At 38.5% G+C, this 20,273-nt stretch overlaps 2 protein-coding genes across 2 annotated transcripts; one reads left to right on the forward strand and one right to left on the reverse strand.

Annotated features, from left to right (window-relative positions):
* Positions 1-86: 86 nt before the first annotated feature.
* LOC128611714 (cytochrome P450 2D3) lies at positions 87-5,441 on the forward strand. Its single transcript, XM_053631453.1, has 9 exons — positions 87-288; positions 2,423-2,585; positions 2,728-2,880; positions 3,007-3,167; positions 3,314-3,487; positions 4,268-4,403; positions 4,492-4,679; positions 4,753-4,894; positions 5,056-5,441. The coding sequence occupies exons 1-9, from the start codon at positions 127-129 to the stop codon at positions 5,250-5,252; spliced, it is 1,476 nt and encodes a 491-aa protein (XP_053487428.1). The 5' UTR covers positions 87-126; the 3' UTR covers positions 5,253-5,441.
* An 8,050-nt stretch (positions 5,442-13,491) lies between these two features.
* Positions 13,492-20,186, reverse strand: LOC128611718 (cytochrome P450 2D3). Its single transcript, XM_053631457.1, has 10 exons — positions 20,054-20,186; positions 18,555-18,725; positions 16,375-16,534; positions 16,116-16,268; positions 15,837-15,997; positions 14,919-15,092; positions 14,697-14,832; positions 14,380-14,567; positions 14,158-14,299; positions 13,492-14,030 (listed from the first exon to the last, which is right to left on the reverse strand). The coding sequence occupies exons 2-10, from the start codon at positions 18,714-18,716 to the stop codon at positions 13,834-13,836; spliced, it is 1,473 nt and encodes a 490-aa protein (XP_053487432.1). The 5' UTR covers positions 18,717-18,725; positions 20,054-20,186; the 3' UTR covers positions 13,492-13,833.
* Between the last annotated feature and the right edge of the window lie 87 nt (positions 20,187-20,273).

Here is a 20,273-nt window from a genome sequence, read left to right on the forward strand (position 1 = left end):
CCTATTTAAGAATTTATGTAAACCACTGTGTAAATGATTGATAGGATTCATAGTTTGAGTCAGTGAAAGGTCTTGGTGTAGCAGCCAAATGAGCATAGTGTGTAGAGCAGAGGTACGACAGTCATCATGTTGGGCTCCTTAATTCTTGTAGGGATTTGCGTATACCTCTTCTTCCTCTTAATCAGGATCCAGAGGCCCAAGAACTTCCCACCTGGGCCACGACCCATGCCCATATTTGGGAACCTTCTTCATCTAAACATCAGAAATCCTCTGAAAGACTTTGAAATGGTAAGCCGTTATATTGTTGTAATACTGGAGCTATAACTGAAACAAAATGATGTGTTTATCACTGAAATAGTCTTCTAAACATGTGCATTAGAGGTAATGTTTCTCTGTACTATAGTTTTATGTACATGTAGCCCTCTTTTGTTTCTGGTGGGATTCACATGTCAATCACTGAATTAAACCAATAACTTTAAAATTCATATTAGCCATAGTGCAGAAAACAGGAAATGGCAAATATCCCTACGTACAACACAGCTGAGTTCAGAATGGACAGCTGCAGGTCCACAATCGAACTGATTCATTGACTGCAATCAACTGCATATGGATTGCCTCGTTGAGTAAAAGTAGGTGAGCTTTATCAAATGGCTAGATTGGGATTCGTAGGTGCTCTTAGGTGACACAAAATATTCTGCAGGGCAGCCATAGATTTTGTGATTAGCCTGAGCAGCCGTAATTGAAGGCACTGTGGATATGGTGCTGCTTGCTGGGCTGATGTAAGACACACCATGGGGAACTGTATTCAGTGCTGAACGTTCAGCTTTGCCTAAGTACGGTCAAGCAGCAGGAAGGATGATTGTTTGTTCCTCTCAAAATCCTTTGTCTTCTGTTTTCTCATGCTGTACTGATCTCCTCAACAGGTTTTAGATTGATGGGACTCTAGGTTCCTGACCAGTCCCATTTTTTTGTGTGATTGTTGCAGCCAAAAATGCTTGATTTTGCAGCTGATAAAAATTTGCAATTTTTTGAGGTTTTTGTGCCTTTTTTTTGTGGAAAACAACCTAATGTTAGCGAAATTGCAATTGCACGAAATTGTCATTTGCAGTAATATTTTTTGGTAAATTAGACCTTTTAGCTGTACTCATGTTTGATGTACGTGAATCGAAGAGGGTTTTGGCTAAATGCTTGTTGTGATGACATCACATGACACGTCCTGGCCCAAATCTGTGGAAAATCTGCAGTACTTTTGAAAAATGGCAAGCTCCTCCGAATATTGCAGAGTTTACTTGATTTTGCGTTCATGTCTCTGGTTGCAAAATTGCAAAATCCTGGAGGCACTGCCTCGTAAACTAGCATGTGGATGTTTATAGACCACAAAGCACTTCGGTAAGTTGCTCTGGATAAGGGAATCTGGCAAATGCCATAAAAGTAAATCTTGAATTGCGTGGATCTGCAGCAACCAACATCCATGCCTCATGGTGACTGTCACCACCTTTAGAAATAACCTTCCCCTCTGTTTGGCTGGAGTCAGCGTGACTCTGTCCAACTGGGTGATACAGTACATGCCAAAGTTAGCTGCACTATTCCAATAAGGACCCTGAGGTGAATCTTTTGGCACTGACTGCAGGTTTTTTTAGAGTACCGTTGTCAGGACCTTGACTTGTGTGAACGCACCTGTGGCAGCCTTTACCCTTAGCAATCCATTAATTTACTTGCTTGGTAGTACAAGTGATCTCTGGACACTATGAAAATTAATATTTAACACTTTTACAGAAGAGGCCGAGTGCTTGGCCTTCTTCTGTTTGGCACACAGCTGAGTAGTCTCAGTGGGTCATGGGCTATCAGTCTTGGATTTTTTTGAGGTCTCATATATCACTACAGCTTTGCATCTCTGTTACAGAGTGGACTTTTTATCTTTCTGTACCTAGTACAGTACCTATACAAAACTAGAAATGAGCATTTTAACAGCCTCCGGCAAAGGTGTTTGATCTAGTCAACTTGCCTTTGTATGTGCATTAACAATCCCAGTGACCATTCCCAATAACCATTCTTATGCAGTTATGGCCATTATCTCAGCAACTGTGCCTGGGTACCACATTTTCTAAAGTGCCAAACCATTTGTGAATCTGCATGCCACTGGTATTTTATTTTGACTGCATGCAGGACAGATCTATGTACAAAGCTTTATCAGCCAGTACCTCTAGTGAGGCCATAGGTGTATCTCAACCTTAGATCTTATGCAACTAGAAGTTCAGACAGCATAAAAATAATTTTATAATAATGATAATTATAATAATCCCAATTCCCAAGACTATGAATAGGCCAAGTTAAACAAGTATATCTTAAATCTGGATTCAAGAAGAGTACAAATGACCCTTGAAAATATGTACATAATAAATAAAGACTTGTTTATTTTTAGTTGGCTGAGCGTTATGGGAACGTTTATAGCCTCTTTCTCGGGAGAAACCCAGTTGTTGTTCTTAAGGGTTTGAAGGCTATAAAAGAAGCTCTGGTGACCAAATCTGCAGACTTTTCAGGACGCCCACAAAACCTGCTTGTCAGCCATGTAACTGAAGGAAAAGGTGAGATTACAAATAATTTCCTAAACAACCATTATAACTAAATTTTCTTCGTGATTTTAAAAGGATTCTATTTTACATACAAATAAGTACTGACATGCACTGACTCTGAAATAGAGTTACTGACTTGAGTAAAATGTAACAGGAGTCATAATGGCTGATTATGGTCCTGCATGGAAGGAGCATCGGCGCTTTGCACTCATGACCTTGAGGAACTTTGGCTTGGGGAAACAGTCTATGGAGAACAGGATTCTGGGAGAAATCGAACACCTTGTTGCAAAAGTGGAGAAGCATGCTGGTATCAACATGTTACTTTATTTATCAGGTTCCTGTTGATGATAGCGGTCCAATAGAAGATTTCCTGCTTGATTCTAAAACAAAATTTAAAAAGATAGATTGATAAATATATCTTTTCTATTCATAGGAAGCATCTTGAATCCTCAGACATTGTTCCACGATGCAGCATCAAATATCATCTACCTGGTTTTGTTTGGCACTCGCTATGAATATGGCCATGAAACCCTTAAGAAATATATTTCAATGGTTACTGAAAATACCAAGATATTTAATGGACCTTGGTCGATGGTGAGACATTATCATATCATCTGATCACAGCCTGCATTTGGACTATTGCTAATTCTAAGTACAGACTTGGAGAAATAGTTTAAACAATAATGTCACTAATTAATAAAGAACAGTTTGAACAAAAGAAGCTCTTGTTTATCTTATAGATCTATGATACTCTTCCACTGGTGAGATCCCTGCCTCTTCCCTTTAAGAAAGTCTTTAAAAACAACTTCTTACTTAAGAAAATGACAATAACCATGATCAAAGAACACAAGGCAACAAGAGTCCGAGGAGAGCCAAGAGACTTTGTCGACTGCTATCTGGATGAGCTGGATAAGGTATGCGTTTGTGTGTGTATAATGATTATTCTGGTAATTCATTGACTGTCCAATATTTCATGTTCAATTCATTCCATTTTATTTGTATGGGTCTTTTAACAGTAGATACTGTCACAAAGCATCTTCCAGAAAGATACAGACATCTGGATGTAGATTTAGATCCATAATGAATAAACCATGAGAAAGAACCCTTAAGAGGAATCACTCTAAAGGGAACCCATCCTTTTCTGGGTGAAACCAGATAGTGGGATTACAAGTCATTGCTCATCTACAGTTACATGCTGTAAAGGCAAGAAGTACTAATTGTGTTGAAAGATGTTAAGTATGAGCAGATTATGAATAAGATTCCTGGGATGAGCAAGGGACAGTCTTTGTGATTAAGCAGGAGTTCGTATGTACACAATGTCCAGGTCATCAACTGAAGCAAAGGAGACTTTAGTTTAAACTGTGTTTGTGAAGTGCACTCTTTAGGGAGTCCATGTAAGACCATCCACAGCAGCAGAAAGTGAGTTAGAAGCAAATTTATTCTAGGTACTAATAAACATCCTGTACATTTTGATCAAAGCAGGCAAAGGTCAATTATAATAAACCAACATTTCATTTTTTACATACTGCAGGGTGAAGTGATTCAGTGCTTTGTAGGTCATTAGTAGTATTTTATAATCAATGCAAAATTTTACTGGGAGTCCATAAATTATGGATAAAATAGGGGTAATATGGCCAAAGATTCTACATTTAAGTGCTAAATTCTAAACTAACTGGATGTCTTGTTTTTAACAGAGAGACAATGAGTCCTCCTTTGATGAAGACCAACTAGTAACATACATTCTAAACCTGCATGCAGCTGGGACTGATACCACATCCAACACCCTCCTTACGGCTTTCCTCTACCTCATGGCTTATCCAGACATTCAGGGTTTAAACTTTACTTCATTGCACATCATTATAACTCTGCTGTATAAACTTTAAAAAGTTTGATTAATATTTCATTTGATTCATAATAGAGAGATGCCAGCAGGAGATTGATGAGGTTCTACAGGGAAAAGCTCATGCATCTTTTGAGGACAGACACAACATGCCTTACACACAGGCTGTGATTCATGAGTCTCAGCGCATCGCCAACACTGTCCCTCTGAGTGTGTTCCACTGTACCTCAAGAGATACTGAACTGATGGGCTACAGCATCCCACAGGTGATGATTTCAAACAGTGGTTAAATTTACCTCCTGCTACCCATGTTGACGTTTTTCTTTCACTGTTTTTCAGGGAACTGTAATCATCCCTAACCTCTCCTCAGTGCTGAGTGAGGAAGGCCAGTGGAAGTTTCCTCATGAGTTCAACCCATCAAACTTCCTCAATGAGCAAGGACAGTTTGAGAAGCCTGAGGCATTTATGCCCTTTTCTGCTGGTGAGAGCTCAGGATAGTGTTAAAAAATAATCCAAACTTGATTTATTCGAGCGCTTTCAACATCAATTGTGGATTTGACTTCACAGAACACTTCTCTAACATAAAAGGAATAAGTAAATAATGAATTAACATGGTAAGCTAATGTGTGTCTATGTGTGCAGGGCCTCGTGTGTGTCTGGGTGAAGGTCTGGCTCGCATGGAGCTGTTCCTCATCTTGGTCACCATGCTGCGCCGCTTTCGGTTCATTTGGCCTGAAGATGCAGGAGAACCAGATTTCACTCCTGTATTTGGAATCACACTCACACCCAAACCATACAGGATGGGAATCAGGCTGAGACAGCCAGCTAGAGAAATGTAGAACTAGTCAGGAAATATACTGTATACTGACAAATTCTTTATGGTAAATGAAACAGTATTATATCACAATAAATGAACGAATGACCAACAATAGGATAACAAGACAAAATGAATGTTAAGGATGTTAATATTAAGAAGGTTAATTTGAATATTGGTAGGATCTAATTAAAGCTTGTTTTTCTCATCTGTATCTTGTTCTGGTTTTGTTTGTAGTGGTTCTTTGTAATACGTAAAATTACTAACACTTGGATCCTGTTTTTCGAGTGAACATTGTAGGAATCACAGTATTTTCTATATGTGCTGCCAAAAGCCCCGCTCCACAGAGCTGTCACTGCCAGTGAAGCAAGCCATCATTAGGCTGAAAAATCTAAATAATCAAAATAAACCCATCAGAGAGATTGCAAAAACAATAGGTGTGGCCAAATCAACTACTTGTACATTCTTAAGAACGCACTGGTGATCTCAGGAACACCAAAAGGCCTGGAAGACCAAATGTTTTAGATGACAAATAATGAATTATTTCCAAGGTGAAGAAAAACCTCTTCACAGCAGTTGGCCAGATCAAGAACAATCTCCAGGAGGTAGGCGTATCTGTGTCACAGTCAACAAGCAAGAGAAGACTTCAGCAAAGTGAAGACAGAGAGTTTACCACAAGATGTAAACCGGTGATAATCTTCAAAATCAGTAAGAGCAGATTAGAGTTTGACAAATAAACAAGAATGATGGGAAGAGAGGAGTGTGGGGGATGGAAGGAACTGCTAATGATCTGAAGCATAACACCTCATGTTATGTTGTGGGCATGTATGGCTGCCAATGGAAGTATTTCAGGATGAATTCTGAAGTGTTCAGGGCTATATTATCTGCTCAGATTCAACCAAATGCTTCAAAACCCATTGGATGGCACTTCACAGTGCAGATGGACAATGACCTGAAGTATACTTTGAAAGCAACCTAATACATTGTTAAGGCTAAGAAGTGGAATCCAGTTGAGCTGCATTTCATTTGCTGAAGGCAAAACTAAAGACAAAATGCCCCAAGAACAAACAGGAACTAAAGGCAACTGCAATAAAGAAAATGCAGAGCATTACCAGGAAAGAACCCCAGCGTCTGGTGATGTCTATGGGCTCCAGACTTCAGGCAGTCATTGACTATTAAATGTATTTTTCAAGGAAGCAAAATGGAGGAAGCCCAATTGGCTTTTTTAACTAAGTTCATGTGTATTGCTAATACACTTATATTTGTAATACTGTATACATTTAATGTTTTGTATGATTTTTGCAGCAAAGATTTAATTGGTCAAATCCCTCCCTGTCTGTTCAGAGATTTTCAGTCAATACATTTCCACTTCAATGTCCAGAGTTGTTATCAAAAGAGTGGAGTATAAGTAGTGACATTCTTTTTTAAATTTTTTTTTAGATAAGATAATATGAAAATAGGGAGTACGGTGACTTAGTGGTTAGCACGTTTGCCTCATACCTCCAGAATTGAAGGTTCAATTCCTGCCACGGTCCTGTGTGTGCGGAGTTTGCATGTTCCCAGCGCTTCGGGAGTTTCATCCAGGTACTCCGGTTTCCTCCCCCAGTCCAAAGACATGCTTTGTAGGCTGATTGACATGTTCAAATTTGTCCGTAGTATATGAATGGGTGTGTGTCCCCCAGAGTGTCCCCTGCCTTGTGCCCCATGCTCCCTGGGATAGGATCCAGGTTCTCCGCGACCCAGTAAGGATAAGCAGTAAAAATGGATGGATGGATGGAATATGAAAATAATTGATTATGTTTTATTATGAAACTGAGAAAACATTTTAAGTTGTATTTTCAGTTGAATTTGGGGGAACCAAATGCATTCACTGTGTTGAACTATTTCAATTGCTTTTGTTTCATTTGTTCATTGCAAACAGCTGAAAGGCAGTAAATTTTGACAATAAACCTGATTTCTAATGGGGGTTGAATAATTTCGATTGCAAGTGTATGTATAATCTGATTTTTTTAACTTGGAAAGTAAACATCAGGTAACATCTATACTCAGGGGAAATGGAGAATGAAGTGTTGCACAGCTCTTTGGCTGCACTGACTGAATATGGAAATAAGTTTAACAGAGCCCTCTAGCAAGACTTGCTATTAGGGCTGGGTATTGCAACCAATTTGACGATTCAATTCGATTCGTATTCATATGGTTTTGATTCGATTCAGTATCGATTAGTTATCAATATTTCATTTAAAATGTTAATTTTGCAGATATGGAATCCATGTTTTAATATAAATGCTGGTAACTGAAACCCTCCTACTTGGCTATGTTACTGAAATACACCTTTACTTTAACAATAGGGCCCACACAATTATGTTTAATTACTTTTTACTTTTACATTTAGTAACAAACATTATAACAAGAAATCCTAAATATGTGCATACAATGCACACAAGGTAAGCACAAACTGCACAATGTACATTACTGTAATGAAAATATAAACATTGTAAATGTGCAACAGTGAAATTCATTAACAACTTGAAACATGTTTAAGAAATAAAACCGTTTTCAAAATTCAAAACATGAACGATGGTGACATCTTCAGGACGAGAGGCGAACTACAGATAATTTTTACATGCTCTCAAGTAAAGCACGCCCATTAGAATCGATTCGGGGATTTCCCAAATCATATTTATTATTACTAATTATTTTTCTTTTGAGTGGAGCCACCCTATCTAGGGTGTAGTGTAGCGTTGCCTCTACGCATTCAGTCGCCTGATCGAGTTCTATGGGATCAGACGGTGATCCAAATCTAATTGATGTCTCTGGGAACTTACTGATGAAACTCGGTGCAGTAGCTGACGTGAATGTACGTTTTACGTGGTAGCGTGGCAAGGTGCAAATATTATGATCAATACCCAATTTAAACGAGATGAGATAATGGTCTGACACTGCAGAAGTGCAACTATATTTTCTATATTTAATCTGTATGTTAGTATCAGGTCAAGAGTGTGACCACCACTATGAGTAGGTCCTATTATGTTCCCCTACCGAAGCTAAATCTTCTAATGTTATCAAAACATTTCTTCAGGAATTCCTTGTTACAGACTCCTGCCATTTTTTAATCCCATGGGCAGGGAGTACTAATTTTTCTCCCCTGTCCATCACACTTACACCCGTACTGATTATTGTTTCCTGTCACGGTACTGTAATAGAGGCGGAAGCAAGTGCAGGTAAAGACGTTTATTAATGGAGGCAGGCAGACAAATCCAAAACGTGAAACAGAGGCGTAGTCAAAAACAGGCGATGGTCGGGCGCTCAAACAGGCATATACTGGGCTAGGCAGGAATCGAAAATCGAGGTCACTAGAAACGAGGTCAAAACACTAAACATGAAACGTGAACAGGGAAACGAGAGGTGGGAAATAACAGCGTGGTATCGAGAAAACGAAACTATCTGTAGAACTAACTATGTATCTAACTATCGCAGTATCTAACTCTCTATCGCGGTACGTAACTTAACTAATCTAATGTAATACTCCGCACTGTGTATTGGGAGGAGAGCGGTATATATATATCGCAAACATAATCATCATTAAGTGCTGACGGCTGACACCAATCTAGACACACCCTCAAACAACAGCCAATGACCAAACAGGGAGGAGACAGAACAGAAACAAAACATACACATGTGTCCACAGTAAACAATCGATAAGTTTACATGGACAACAATAATCCAATATTAACCAGATTAAGACAATACTCTGATTAAGAAACTAGCATGTAAACAGCAATTTTTAATTACCTTAATCCGATTAAAGTCATACTCGAAGTAAACACAAATCGAATTAAGACATGTGGCGTACTCCTACTTTAGTCGCATTATCGACGTGTATTACAGACATGTAAACACCTTAATCACACTATTAACATCATGTGGGAGTTTTCACCGCATTTTGCGACAGGACACGTACACACACGGCAGTGCTCAACCGTTTTGGCGGCAAACAAGAGAGCACGGCTGTGTCTGAAAATGCGTACTTGCCTACTATACAGTAGGTGAAATAGATATATATAGTATGCAAAATACATGTATCTCGGCTACTATATAGTAGGTAAGTACGCTGTTTGGGACGCAGCCCACGGCTTCAAGCAGTCGTCTATTTGCATGTATAGTTAGTTAGTTAGCTAAAGGCCCTAGGCTCGATTCCGAGCCATGGCGACTTGGTGGATGAACGATCTGCAGGAAGATCGATCATGTGCCAGTTGGATAAGTTGGGCCAAGGTCTTCTCCGTTGTTGTCTTGATGGTGTCGAGCCATCGGGTTGCTGGTCTTCCTCTTCTTCTTGTTCTTTTGATGCGTCCCATCATAACATCCTTCTCCAGTGAGTGATCTGTTCGTACAATGTGTCCAAAGTAGGCAAGTCGTAGTTTGGTGATCCTTGCTTCGAGAGACATGTCTGGTTTGATTTGCTCCAATATAGATTTATTTGTCCGTCTGGCTGTCTATGGCATTGACAGGATTTGTCTCCAGCACCACATTTCGAAGGCGTCGATTCTTTTCTGTTCTGTTTCTTGACTGTCCAGCTCTCGCTGCCATATGTTACAATGGAGAAGATGAGACTGTGAACGAGTCGTGTCTTTGTGGGCAAAGAAATGTCCTTCGATTTGAAACTTCTGTCCAATGATTTCATCGTTGATTTTCCCATGGCTATTCTTCGTTTCACTTCTTCGAGAGTCGTTGCCTTCGTGTTGATATTTGATCCAAGAAGGCTGAAGTCGTTGATAACCTCAATTTCGTCTCCATCCAGGTCAAGGGTTCGTCGATCGTAATTTTCATTGGTCATCACTTTGGTCTTCTTGAAGTTCAGCAGCAGTCCCATTTCCTGGCTCTCTCTTTTAACTGTCCGCAGTAGGTTCTTCATTCCTTCTTCAGTGCCCGCTATCAAGGTAGTGTCGTCTGTATACCGTAAATTGTTCACGTTTCGGCCTCCAATTTTAATCCCTTCTTCGACCTCGTCCAGTCCGGTTTATAGCAGGCTTATGCTATCCGGCTCTGCACATATAGCATGACAAATAATTAACTGCAGTTGAAGACCTGCGTGAAGTTGGCCCCTCACCCAACGCAAAACGTCGGCAAAATAGTCTCAATCGTTTGTGCTCCGTTTGTGCTGGTTTGTGCCACTAAAGCTTTTTTGTGCTACTTTCGTTTTTAAAATATTAGACATTAAGTTCTAGGCGATGACGTCACCAGCCCCCCACATGCTCCAGATTCACCCCAAATAGTCTCAATGGTTTGTGGTTCGTTTGCCCTGGTTTGTGTCGATAAAAGCTTTGTTTTTGCAACTGTCTTTTTTTTAACAATACAGTTGAAGTAACAAGGTAAAATCCAAATGGCAAAACAAATCACATTAAATAGTCGCATTCACATCATTGCTACCTATCCACTGTGCGTTTTCAAATTTTAAGGGACACAGCGGATCACAGGATGTGTGAAATGTAACATGAACTCCAAGGTAAGTGTTGTTACTTGTTACTGTATATGTTGTTATGTGAATAATAGTCGTAATTTTAACATAAATAAATACACGCACCATAATCTGTTTGCTGTAGCTCTGTTTATACATACATAGTCCGTGTGTGTGTATACACATATACATATGTGTGTGTATGTGTGTGTGCGTGTGTGTGTGCGTGTGTATATACACACACACACACACATACATATACGTACATATATGTATGTGTATATACACACACACACACACGTACATATATGTATGTGTATATATACACATACACACACATATGTATATGTGTATACACACACACATATATGTATGCATACATATGTGTGTATGTATGTGGAAACTTATGACTCAGTGAATTAAGAGTTAAGCCAAAATGATTTTACTTGTGAAATCGAATTACTGTGTACTATCAAACATCCTTTGACGCAAATAATGGATCTTTAAAAACATAAACTTAAAAATACTTAATACTGACATGCCACTATCTGTCTTCAAACCAAGACTTGAGTGCAAACACCATCAAGCCCAACTTCCAGAAAAGCAGAGATGACTCCTCCAAGCAGAGGTAGGAAAACGAGGGTGTGTGGCCTACAACAAAAATACTTGAATTTGTGAAAGTAAATTTAAACAATGCAATCAGTCTTTTGTGTATAACACAGCATGTGGGCACATTTTGTTTTTTTCTGACATTCCTGTCACTCCACTTCTCAGGTAGTCATACATCTCCCAGACACATGGAGACCTCCTGTAGTAGGCCACATAATGCCCAAGAGCATCCTGGTTTAAGCCTCCTCTGAAAGCAATGACTGCCCTTAAAGTAAATCTCTCTCCTTGGAACATCAGATTGGAGGGAAATTCACATAAAGAAAATTCAAAAGACCAGTAATCTTTTGGTCTGGGGGAAAGGGACCCTGGCTCAAAATCAGTGTCATCACTACTGCCACTTGTTTCATAAATAAATAAACCCTAAAGCAGTCCAGATGTTGTGTCTGTTCAATTTAACAAAAGTATATAGAGCCTTTGCAGTGATCTTGTTTTCTTGCTGCTCACTAAGCTCTGTCCAGGTGCTCTGATTAGGAGTAGCTATGTTGCCATTTTGGACTGTGGCTTCTTTTGATGAACGGAGGACTGTGAAAATGGAATCCCTAGTTTCTTGGCCATCTGGCATAAGCAAAACATACTTACCCACTGAAATAATCCTGACTCAAAAAATGTCACATACAGTATAAACTTATTTTCATGTATTACTGTATTTGCCAGAATACAAGGAAAATATAATATATTTGCTAGCTTGGCAACAAGAGATATGGAACTAACGTCTGAGTTGTGGCCATATTGTAGTTATCCATTCAGAACTAGTTATGGCAGTTTATCTTTAGAATTAAGAAAAGAAAACTCCAATACACTTTACATAGCCAACGTTTCAGATTACCACTATATATTGTTGTACACTTTGTACACTTATTACATAGCAAGCTAAACAGCATGATGACATTAACATAATAAATTACACCAGTTACACAAACAGAATATTCAGTTTATCAAATTAAAATGATCATCTAAGTCAGTCATTGCTCTTCTAGGAAAATAATGGTACCTGGTCACAATGCAGGCAGCACAGCAGCAAGACAGTGAGAGGGAGAGGCAGGCTGAATGTAGTGGACATGCAGATGATCAGGTGAGAAATTGTGTTGTGGACAATGATGCAGTTTAGTAGATCACATAGCTACCTAGCTTAATAGGTACCTTAGTAAAGGCATTACAGGCATCTTGTGCCTTTATTAACCATCTTGTGTATGGATTACTGTAGTTTTATGGATCTTATTTGAATCTTAAGATCAGCATACTGCAGTCCATTTAACTGCAATCACTGATTCATTGGTGATAAGATGCAGTTATTTCAACACTACATATTATGTTTATTTCAGGAGACTCACAGGGATGTAGGGACAGAAGTCGTGATTGTGTGTTTAAATGTTAGAGTGTGTGGTTTGCCTGCACACATCTTAGCTCGCCTCTACTTGGTAAGGTAGGTTTCATGGTAGGTTATGGAGCAGAGAATACATCTGCCCACAGGACGTCCACAGCACCCCATAATTTCCCCATGCTGTGGGAGCTTCTATCACTCAAAATCACATTTATTCAAATGGTATCTGTACTCCTAAAACTATTTTCTAAATATGCGCTTTTTCAGTATCAAACTTTGGATGTTGTGGGGGTGGGGGGAGGCTCTGGACTGGTTATGCCCTTGCATGTAAACGTAGTCAATGTCACAGTCATCTACAATAGAAGCGCGTGCACTCGCTGAGAACTCGCGCACCTGACTAGTCCACGCGTGCACACTCTGGTTCTCTGGGCACGTTGCCAGCTGCAGCGCTGTCTAAAGGGGAGATTGTGACATTTCCTAGACAGTAAACTCATACCCTCCGTCCATTCATGTTCTCATAGTTCTATTGTCTTATCAGACCACGCCCCTCTGATCTTAGATTTAACAGTAGGTGGAGGACATACAGTTGCAATCAAAATTATCCAACCCCCATTGCAAATCAGTTTTATTGTCAAAATTTACAGACTTTCAGCTGTTTCTCACAACACACTGCAAAGCAAATGACCCCGCATGGGAAAACCTGAAGTACAATAGCTATTATTATTTCTGCACCCCAAATGTATTATTTCTTTCCCCTTTTCTTGTATTAGTGTTTCATGACGCTTACTCGAATCTAACTTGGACACTAGCACCAAGAGCTAAGCAATTAAAATGTGCTTTATTGTTTTTATAGTTTTATATTTACATTTATGGCATTTGGCATTTAGAAGTACAAACATAAACCTCTTGTAACGAATGCAATTTTTCAATCATAGTTGAAAACAAGATCCAGGGTTACTATTAGCAGTTTCAGCAGTTTAATTTAATATGGCTGAAATATCTGGAATTTGACTTGATTAAACTTATCATAGGATTACAGAAAAAACACAAGATTTTACATATAAGGCCATGGAAAATTAAGTAAGAATGTAAGTAAGTAATGACAGGCTAATTTCTTTAGGAGCCATAAATAAATTTTCAATATGCAGACATATACCGGTTCTACTTTTCTCTAGCTGGCTGTCTCAACCTGACTCCCATCCTGTACGGTTTAGGTGTAAGTGTTAGTCCAAAGATTGGAGTGAAATCTGGTTCTCCTGCATCTTCAGGCCAAATGAACTGAAAGCGGCGCAACAGAGTAACCAAGAAGAGGAAGAGCTCCATGCGAGCCAGACCTTCACCCAGACACACACGAGGCCCTGCACACATGAACAGATACATACATTTAAAATTGCCTCTTTGCCAGATTTAAATGAATTAATCTCTGGTTTGGGTTAACGAGGTTTGCATGAAGTTTGCAGTGTCCTTTCACTCCTGAGTTCTCACCAGCAGAAAAGGGAATAAATGCTTCAGGCCTCTCAAACTGTCCTTGCTCATTCAGGAAGTTTGATGGGTTAAAATCATGAGGAAACTTCCACTGGCTTTCTTCACTCAGCACTGAGGATAGGTTGGGGATGATCATAGTTCCCTGAACACAGAGAAATATATATAAAGAGAGATTAAAATGAGTAGCAGCAACGGTCAAACCAAAGCAATTAAAATCATCACCTTTGGGATGGTGTAGCCCATCAGTTCAGTATCTCTTGTGGTACAGTGGAACACACTCAGAGGGGCAGTTTGGGCGATGCGCTGACACTCGTGAATCACAGCCTGTGTGTACGGCATGTTGTGTCTGTCCTCAAAAGACGGCTGAGATTTTCCCTCTAGAACCACATCAATCTCCTTTTGGCATCTCTCTAGGAACAAAGCATGCACGGTACTATCGTTAGATTAACGAAACCTGTCAATCTGGGCAATAAATATCAAAATTCCAGCACTGATTTAATAAGCAGACTTAGAATACAATGCAATGGATAAGTTATTACTCTGGATGTCCGGATGAGCCATGAGGTATAGAATTGATGTAAGGAGTGTGTTGGATGTGGTCTCAGTTCCAGCTATATGCAGATTCATAATATACACCACAAGTTGTTCTTCGCTGAAAGTAGATTCATTGTCTTTCTATTAAAAAGAATACATAAATAACACATTTTAACATGATTTCTCATCAAGCAAAACAGAAGGGACTTCATTATACAAATACAGACCTTATCAATCTCATCCAGATAGCAGTCGACAAGATCTCTTGGTTTTCCTGGGACTCTTGTTGTCTTGTGCTTGTTGATCATGTCTGCTGTCAAGATTTTAAGTGTGCTGTAATTATCAAAGGCTTTTTTAAACGGAAGGGGTAAGGACCTCAGTATAGGAAGTGCATCATAGATCTACAAGAAAACAGGAGATTTGGCTGTTGTAATATATGCATTATGTTTTCTTCCCTCCTTATCTAAAGCATCTAAAACAAAATAAATAAATAAATAAATAAATAAATAAAAACCTGACTTTTCCCAGCATAAACTTACACCAGGGCGGGAGGAGGTCTTAAACTTTATTGCAACCAGGGTCCCCTTTAATTGAAAATGAACTCCACTGAGTACAGATTTATGAACATAATCCAACTATATAAATAATAGACTAAATGTTTGAATGTGTAAAGAAAATAATATTGAGACATAGAAAGTTTTATCTCAGAACTTTCCAAAAATACACTTTGTGTCCAACATGGCATTACTTATAGAAAATTGCTTATTGCTATAATTTGCAATGACTAAATAACTCAGAATTAAATATAAATAAATAAATATAATTTTATAATGATGGGTCTTGATTTCCACAGCTGTAACATGGAATTAAAACTTTCAGTACTGCTTCAGGATTGTAGTTGGAGCTGAAAGCATTTAGCATTAAGTCTTAATCCAAGTAATAAAAAAATGTTGAAGTGACAACTATATACTGTAACGGCACTGTGGTCAGGTGTCACCCAGAAGAAGATGGGTTCCCTTGCCCCTGACGCCTCTGGCTTGCTCAATAGGGATCTAAATCTAAAATCCACTGCATTTCTGCAAAGCTGCTTTGTGACAGTGTGTATTACTAAAAGTGTTATACAAATCAAATAGAATTGAACTTACCATTGCCCAAGTTCCATTAGCGAGCTTTGCGTTTTCAGAAAAGAGCCGAACGTACACTTTAAGGGTTTCATCGCCATAGTCATAGCGAGTGCCAAACAAAACCAGGTAGATGATATTTGATGCTGCATCATGGAACAAAGTCTGAGGATACATGGAGCTTCCTACAAATAGAAAAGCTATGTTGACGTGTTTTTACTTGCTTTGTACAACCTAGAAGAAGACATTTATTGGGCAGCTATAATCAACAGGAACATGATTAATAAAGAAACATGTTCATACCAGCATATTTATCCAATTTTGCAACAAGGTGTTCAATTTCTCCCAGAATCCTGTTCTCCATAGACTGTTTCCCCAAGCCAAAGTTCCTTAAGGTCATGAGACCAAAGCGCCGATGCTCCTTCCATTGAAGACCATAATCAGCTATTATGACTCCTGATTCATTTTACTCAAGTCAGTAACACACTTTAGAGTTGCACTAATGGTATATAATTGAAACTTGATACAGTCTGTTGATGTGGGATGTGTAATTGCATGTCACCTTTTCCTTCAGTTACATCCTTAAGCAGATTTTGTGGGCGTCCTGAAAAGTCTGCAGATTTGGTCACCAGAGCTTCTCTTATGACTTTTAAACCATTAAGAACAACAGCTGGTTTTGTCCCGATGTACAGACTGTAAATGTTTCCATATTGCTCAGCCAACTAAACATAGAATATACAACAATTGTTATTCAAGACAAAAATAAAATAAACACACACATTGCAAAAGTGTCATTAGGTAATTGCTATTCATAAGCTGGCTGTACACTGTGAGATTTTTAACCCTTTAAAAAGTTTTGTCACAGACGTAAACGAATTCCATTGCGACAAAAGATGGCCAACTACAAAGTTCTGGCAGTGTAAAAAAAATCTAATCTCAGAGCGAGAGTGCTGCTATGAATCTCATCTGAAAGCCACAAGTAGGAGGACAGCCACTGGTGGACTCTGGTGGGTCACTGCCTCCTCAAGTGCTCCCATGGTCGAACAAACACAGCAAAAGTGCCCCCTAGCGTGCCCCTTTGGTAGATAAATCACGATAACGTGTCCTCTAGGGTGCCATACAGTGAAGAAAACATGATGCAGTGCTCTAATGGCTGGCCAAGTAGAAAAACATGAAATGCCCTCTAGGGTGCTGCTATGTATGAGAAAAAGTGACGAAGTGCCCCCTAGGGTGCTTCTTAAGTAAAAAAAACAAACAAAAAAACACACAGGTTAATGAGCTAAGGGTGCTCCTCAGACAGCATGTGTCTACCTAGGTCAGCACAGGAGGCCCCATAGGCATGGTGCAGCTACAAATAAGGTAGTGGCAATGGTGAAACAACAGAACAAATATCCTTTTTTTTTCAACCCAAAGGATGGTTTCATTTTTACAGAAATGCTGGGTTAATTTTATTTCATAAATGGGTTACTATTTTCAGGGTTATTTTTACCCTTTTGTTAAATGTAAAATATACCACATTATAAACAAAAATATCAACATGGTATCTCCTTTATTTATACATCAGAAGGTGTTCATAAATGTATTGCTAGAGCTGCTAAAGTGGAGTTTATATATAGACTTTGAAGTAAATGACTCAAATAAGTCATATATTTAAGACAAAAATGTGAGATTCTGATCAAAGGAGACGTTTGAAATGACCAAAAAAACTGAGTAACCAACTTATGATCCAGTTGGCATTACAAACAAGTCTACCAAAGCTAACAAAGATAGCGGTGCATTTCATGTAAACTGGACTGTTATCGCACATTTTTGCGTTTTTCTAGTGTACAGTAATGGTTTAATGGATCAATATACTGATACGAACCTTCACTCAATCATGTGTTAATTTTTAACACACCTGTGTCTGGTTAAGGACAAAACACTTTGTGTAGCTTTTAACACAAACAGTATGTTAGTACATTTAACACATGCTGTGTGTTAAACATTTCCACACGAAGATGTGTTAATAATTGTCATATCCAGCGACTCCATTTCTCAGGATGCACCACCAACTACAAACATGGCTGACGAGGACTATACTTCCCACACACACACGTTCACCTTCTCCTGAGTCTCACACACACACACACACACACACACACACACACACACACACACACACACACACACACACACACACACACACACACACACACATACACACACACATGTTCACCTTCTCCGGAGTCTCACACACACACACACATACACGTTCACTTTCTCCTGAGTCTCACACACACACACACGTTCACCTTCTCCAGAGTCGCGCACACACACACACGTTCACCTTCTCCAGAGTCGCGCACACACACACACGTTCACCTTCTCCGGAGTCTCACACACACACACACGTTCACCTTCTCCAGAGTCGCGCACACACACACACGTTCACCTTCTCCAGAGTCGCGCACACACACACACGTTCACCTTCTCCGGAGTCTCACACACACACACACGTTCACCTTCTCCGTATGTATATATATATATATACATATATATATATATATATATATATGTATATATGTATATATATGTATATATATATATATGTATATATATATCTCTCTATATATATCTATATCTATCTATCTATCTATATATCTATATATCTATATATATATATCTATATATTTATCTATATATATATATATATATATATATATATATATATATATATATATATATATATATATGATGTTGTACCTTCTCAAAGTCTTTCAGAGGATTTTTTATGTTAAACTGAAACAAGTTCCCAAATATAGGGATGGGTCGTGGTCCGGGGGGGAAGCTCTTGGGCCTCTGGATCCTGATGAAGAGGAAGAGGAGGCAGACACAAAACACCACCAGAAGCCAGGAACCCAGCATGATGACTACCTATATAAATTTTGGAAGAATAAGTCTTTTCAGTAAAAAGAGCTTATTAATCATTTACACAGCAAATGTACAGAACAAATGGGGTTACTGTCCACTGTTTTTTTGTGTATTATTGATTATGAGTTCCTTGTAAAATAAAATATGTAACAAAAACTGGTCCAATTTTCTCAGATTTAACTACAACACTACAAAAAAACATAAATTTAGCAAGATTTACATAAATAAGTGTTATGCCATTTTCTATTACAAGTTTATTACTTAAAAAATAAATATCAGAGCTAAATCTAAACTTTTTATCTAAATATAAATGTTCAATCTTAAATGTAAATCTCAAATATAAACCTTAAATATAAAAATAAATATGAATGTTTAATATGAACCCTAAATGTAAATCTTAAATAAAAATCTAAGTGCAAATGTTAAATCTAAATCCTAAATAAATATGAGAGAAGTGATCACCATCCCTATGTACCATATTCATTTTGAAGACTTTAGCTTTTTTTTTTTCTTTTTCTTTTTTTTTTTTATATATATATAAAAGCGTTGGCTTTTTTTTTTTTTAAGTCTTAATCCTTGTTTAAACAGGTCTTCTTTAATAATACCTGAATAAATTATTAACTTGTTTAATATTTTTGTGCTTTTGCTAGGTCACTGCAGGGCAGCTCATGGTTAAGATGTTGGTCTACTGCTCAGAAGGTCATGAGTTCAAACCCCACCACTTCCAAGCTGACACTGTTGGACCCTTGAGAAAGACCCTCAACTGTTCACGTGTGTAAATGAGATAAATGTAATATGGTGGATGTAGTATATCCAGGATTGTATACACTTTTTTCCTACACACATAATGATTATTACCTATTATTTCAACGGTAATGCAGTACATACTGTGTTAGTACGTACATAGGACGCAGCCTGTATGTGCATAATGCACGATGTGGAGGGAATGAACCACCTGCGTAAGCGTAATGCGTATTGCGTAATGCATATGCCTCCGCGGAGTGAAATAAATCATGTTCCTAGCCGTAGATTATCCCGTTTATATCCCACAAGTGGTTTTTTTTTGACAAGTTAAAGCTGCTACTGATGTCTGCAGCGCAAAATTAGGCTGAAAGGATAAAAAAATATATACATAAATATATAAAGTATTATATATAATAATTTTCGTAATTCTTTAATATACAGGTCGTTAGATGTAGAAATCTACCCGCTCTATATCATCAACAGAGACAAAGTAGTGTGATAAGATGACATTTGTTTGAATAAATTATAATAAATAGTTATTGGAGAGAGAGAGAGAGAGAGAGAGAGAGAGAGAGAGAGATAATTACCTGCGTCTGTGCTGCGTCTCTACTAATGATGAAGCTATGACTACTGTAAGCAGCTGTACTGTACCTGTATGTTACTATGAATGCACACCTTCCAGCCAATCAAAATCTAGTATTCAGACAGATCAAGTACGCAAGTACAACTGGCAGCGTCCTGCAAAATGGGCGGTGCTACGTAGGGGCTCCGCCCATTAAGAATGAATATTGTTGATGTACAAATTCT

Source organism: Ictalurus furcatus, chromosome 8 (genome assembly GCF_023375685.1).
Source record: "Ictalurus furcatus strain D&B chromosome 8, Billie_1.0, whole genome shotgun sequence".
Lineage (NCBI taxonomy): Eukaryota > Metazoa > Chordata > Actinopteri > Siluriformes > Ictaluridae > Ictalurus > Ictalurus furcatus.

Bases quoted from the DNA above. Each gene is read 5' to 3' on its own strand.
- LOC128611718 (XM_053631457.1), bottom strand. From the start codon at position 18,716: ATGCTGGGTTCCTGGCTTCTGGTGGTGTTTTGTGTCTGCCTCCTCTTC. The intron at 16,535-18,554 runs GTACAACATCAT...TTCTATGTTTAG, and splicing joins CTCTGAAAGACTTTGAGAAG to TTGGCTGAGCAATATGGAAA. The intron at 15,093-15,836 runs GTAAGTTCAATT...GTTTTCTTGTAG, and splicing joins CTAATGGAACTTGGGCAATG to ATCTATGATGCACTTCCTAT.
- LOC128611714 (XM_053631453.1), top strand. From the start codon at position 127: ATGTTGGGCTCCTTAATTCTTGTAGGGATTTGCGTATACCTCTTCTTC. The intron at 3,168-3,313 runs GTGAGACATTAT...TTTATCTTATAG, and splicing joins TTAATGGACCTTGGTCGATG to ATCTATGATACTCTTCCACT. The intron at 4,404-4,491 runs GTTTAAACTTTA...GATTCATAATAG, and splicing joins GGCTTATCCAGACATTCAGG to AGAGATGCCAGCAGGAGATT.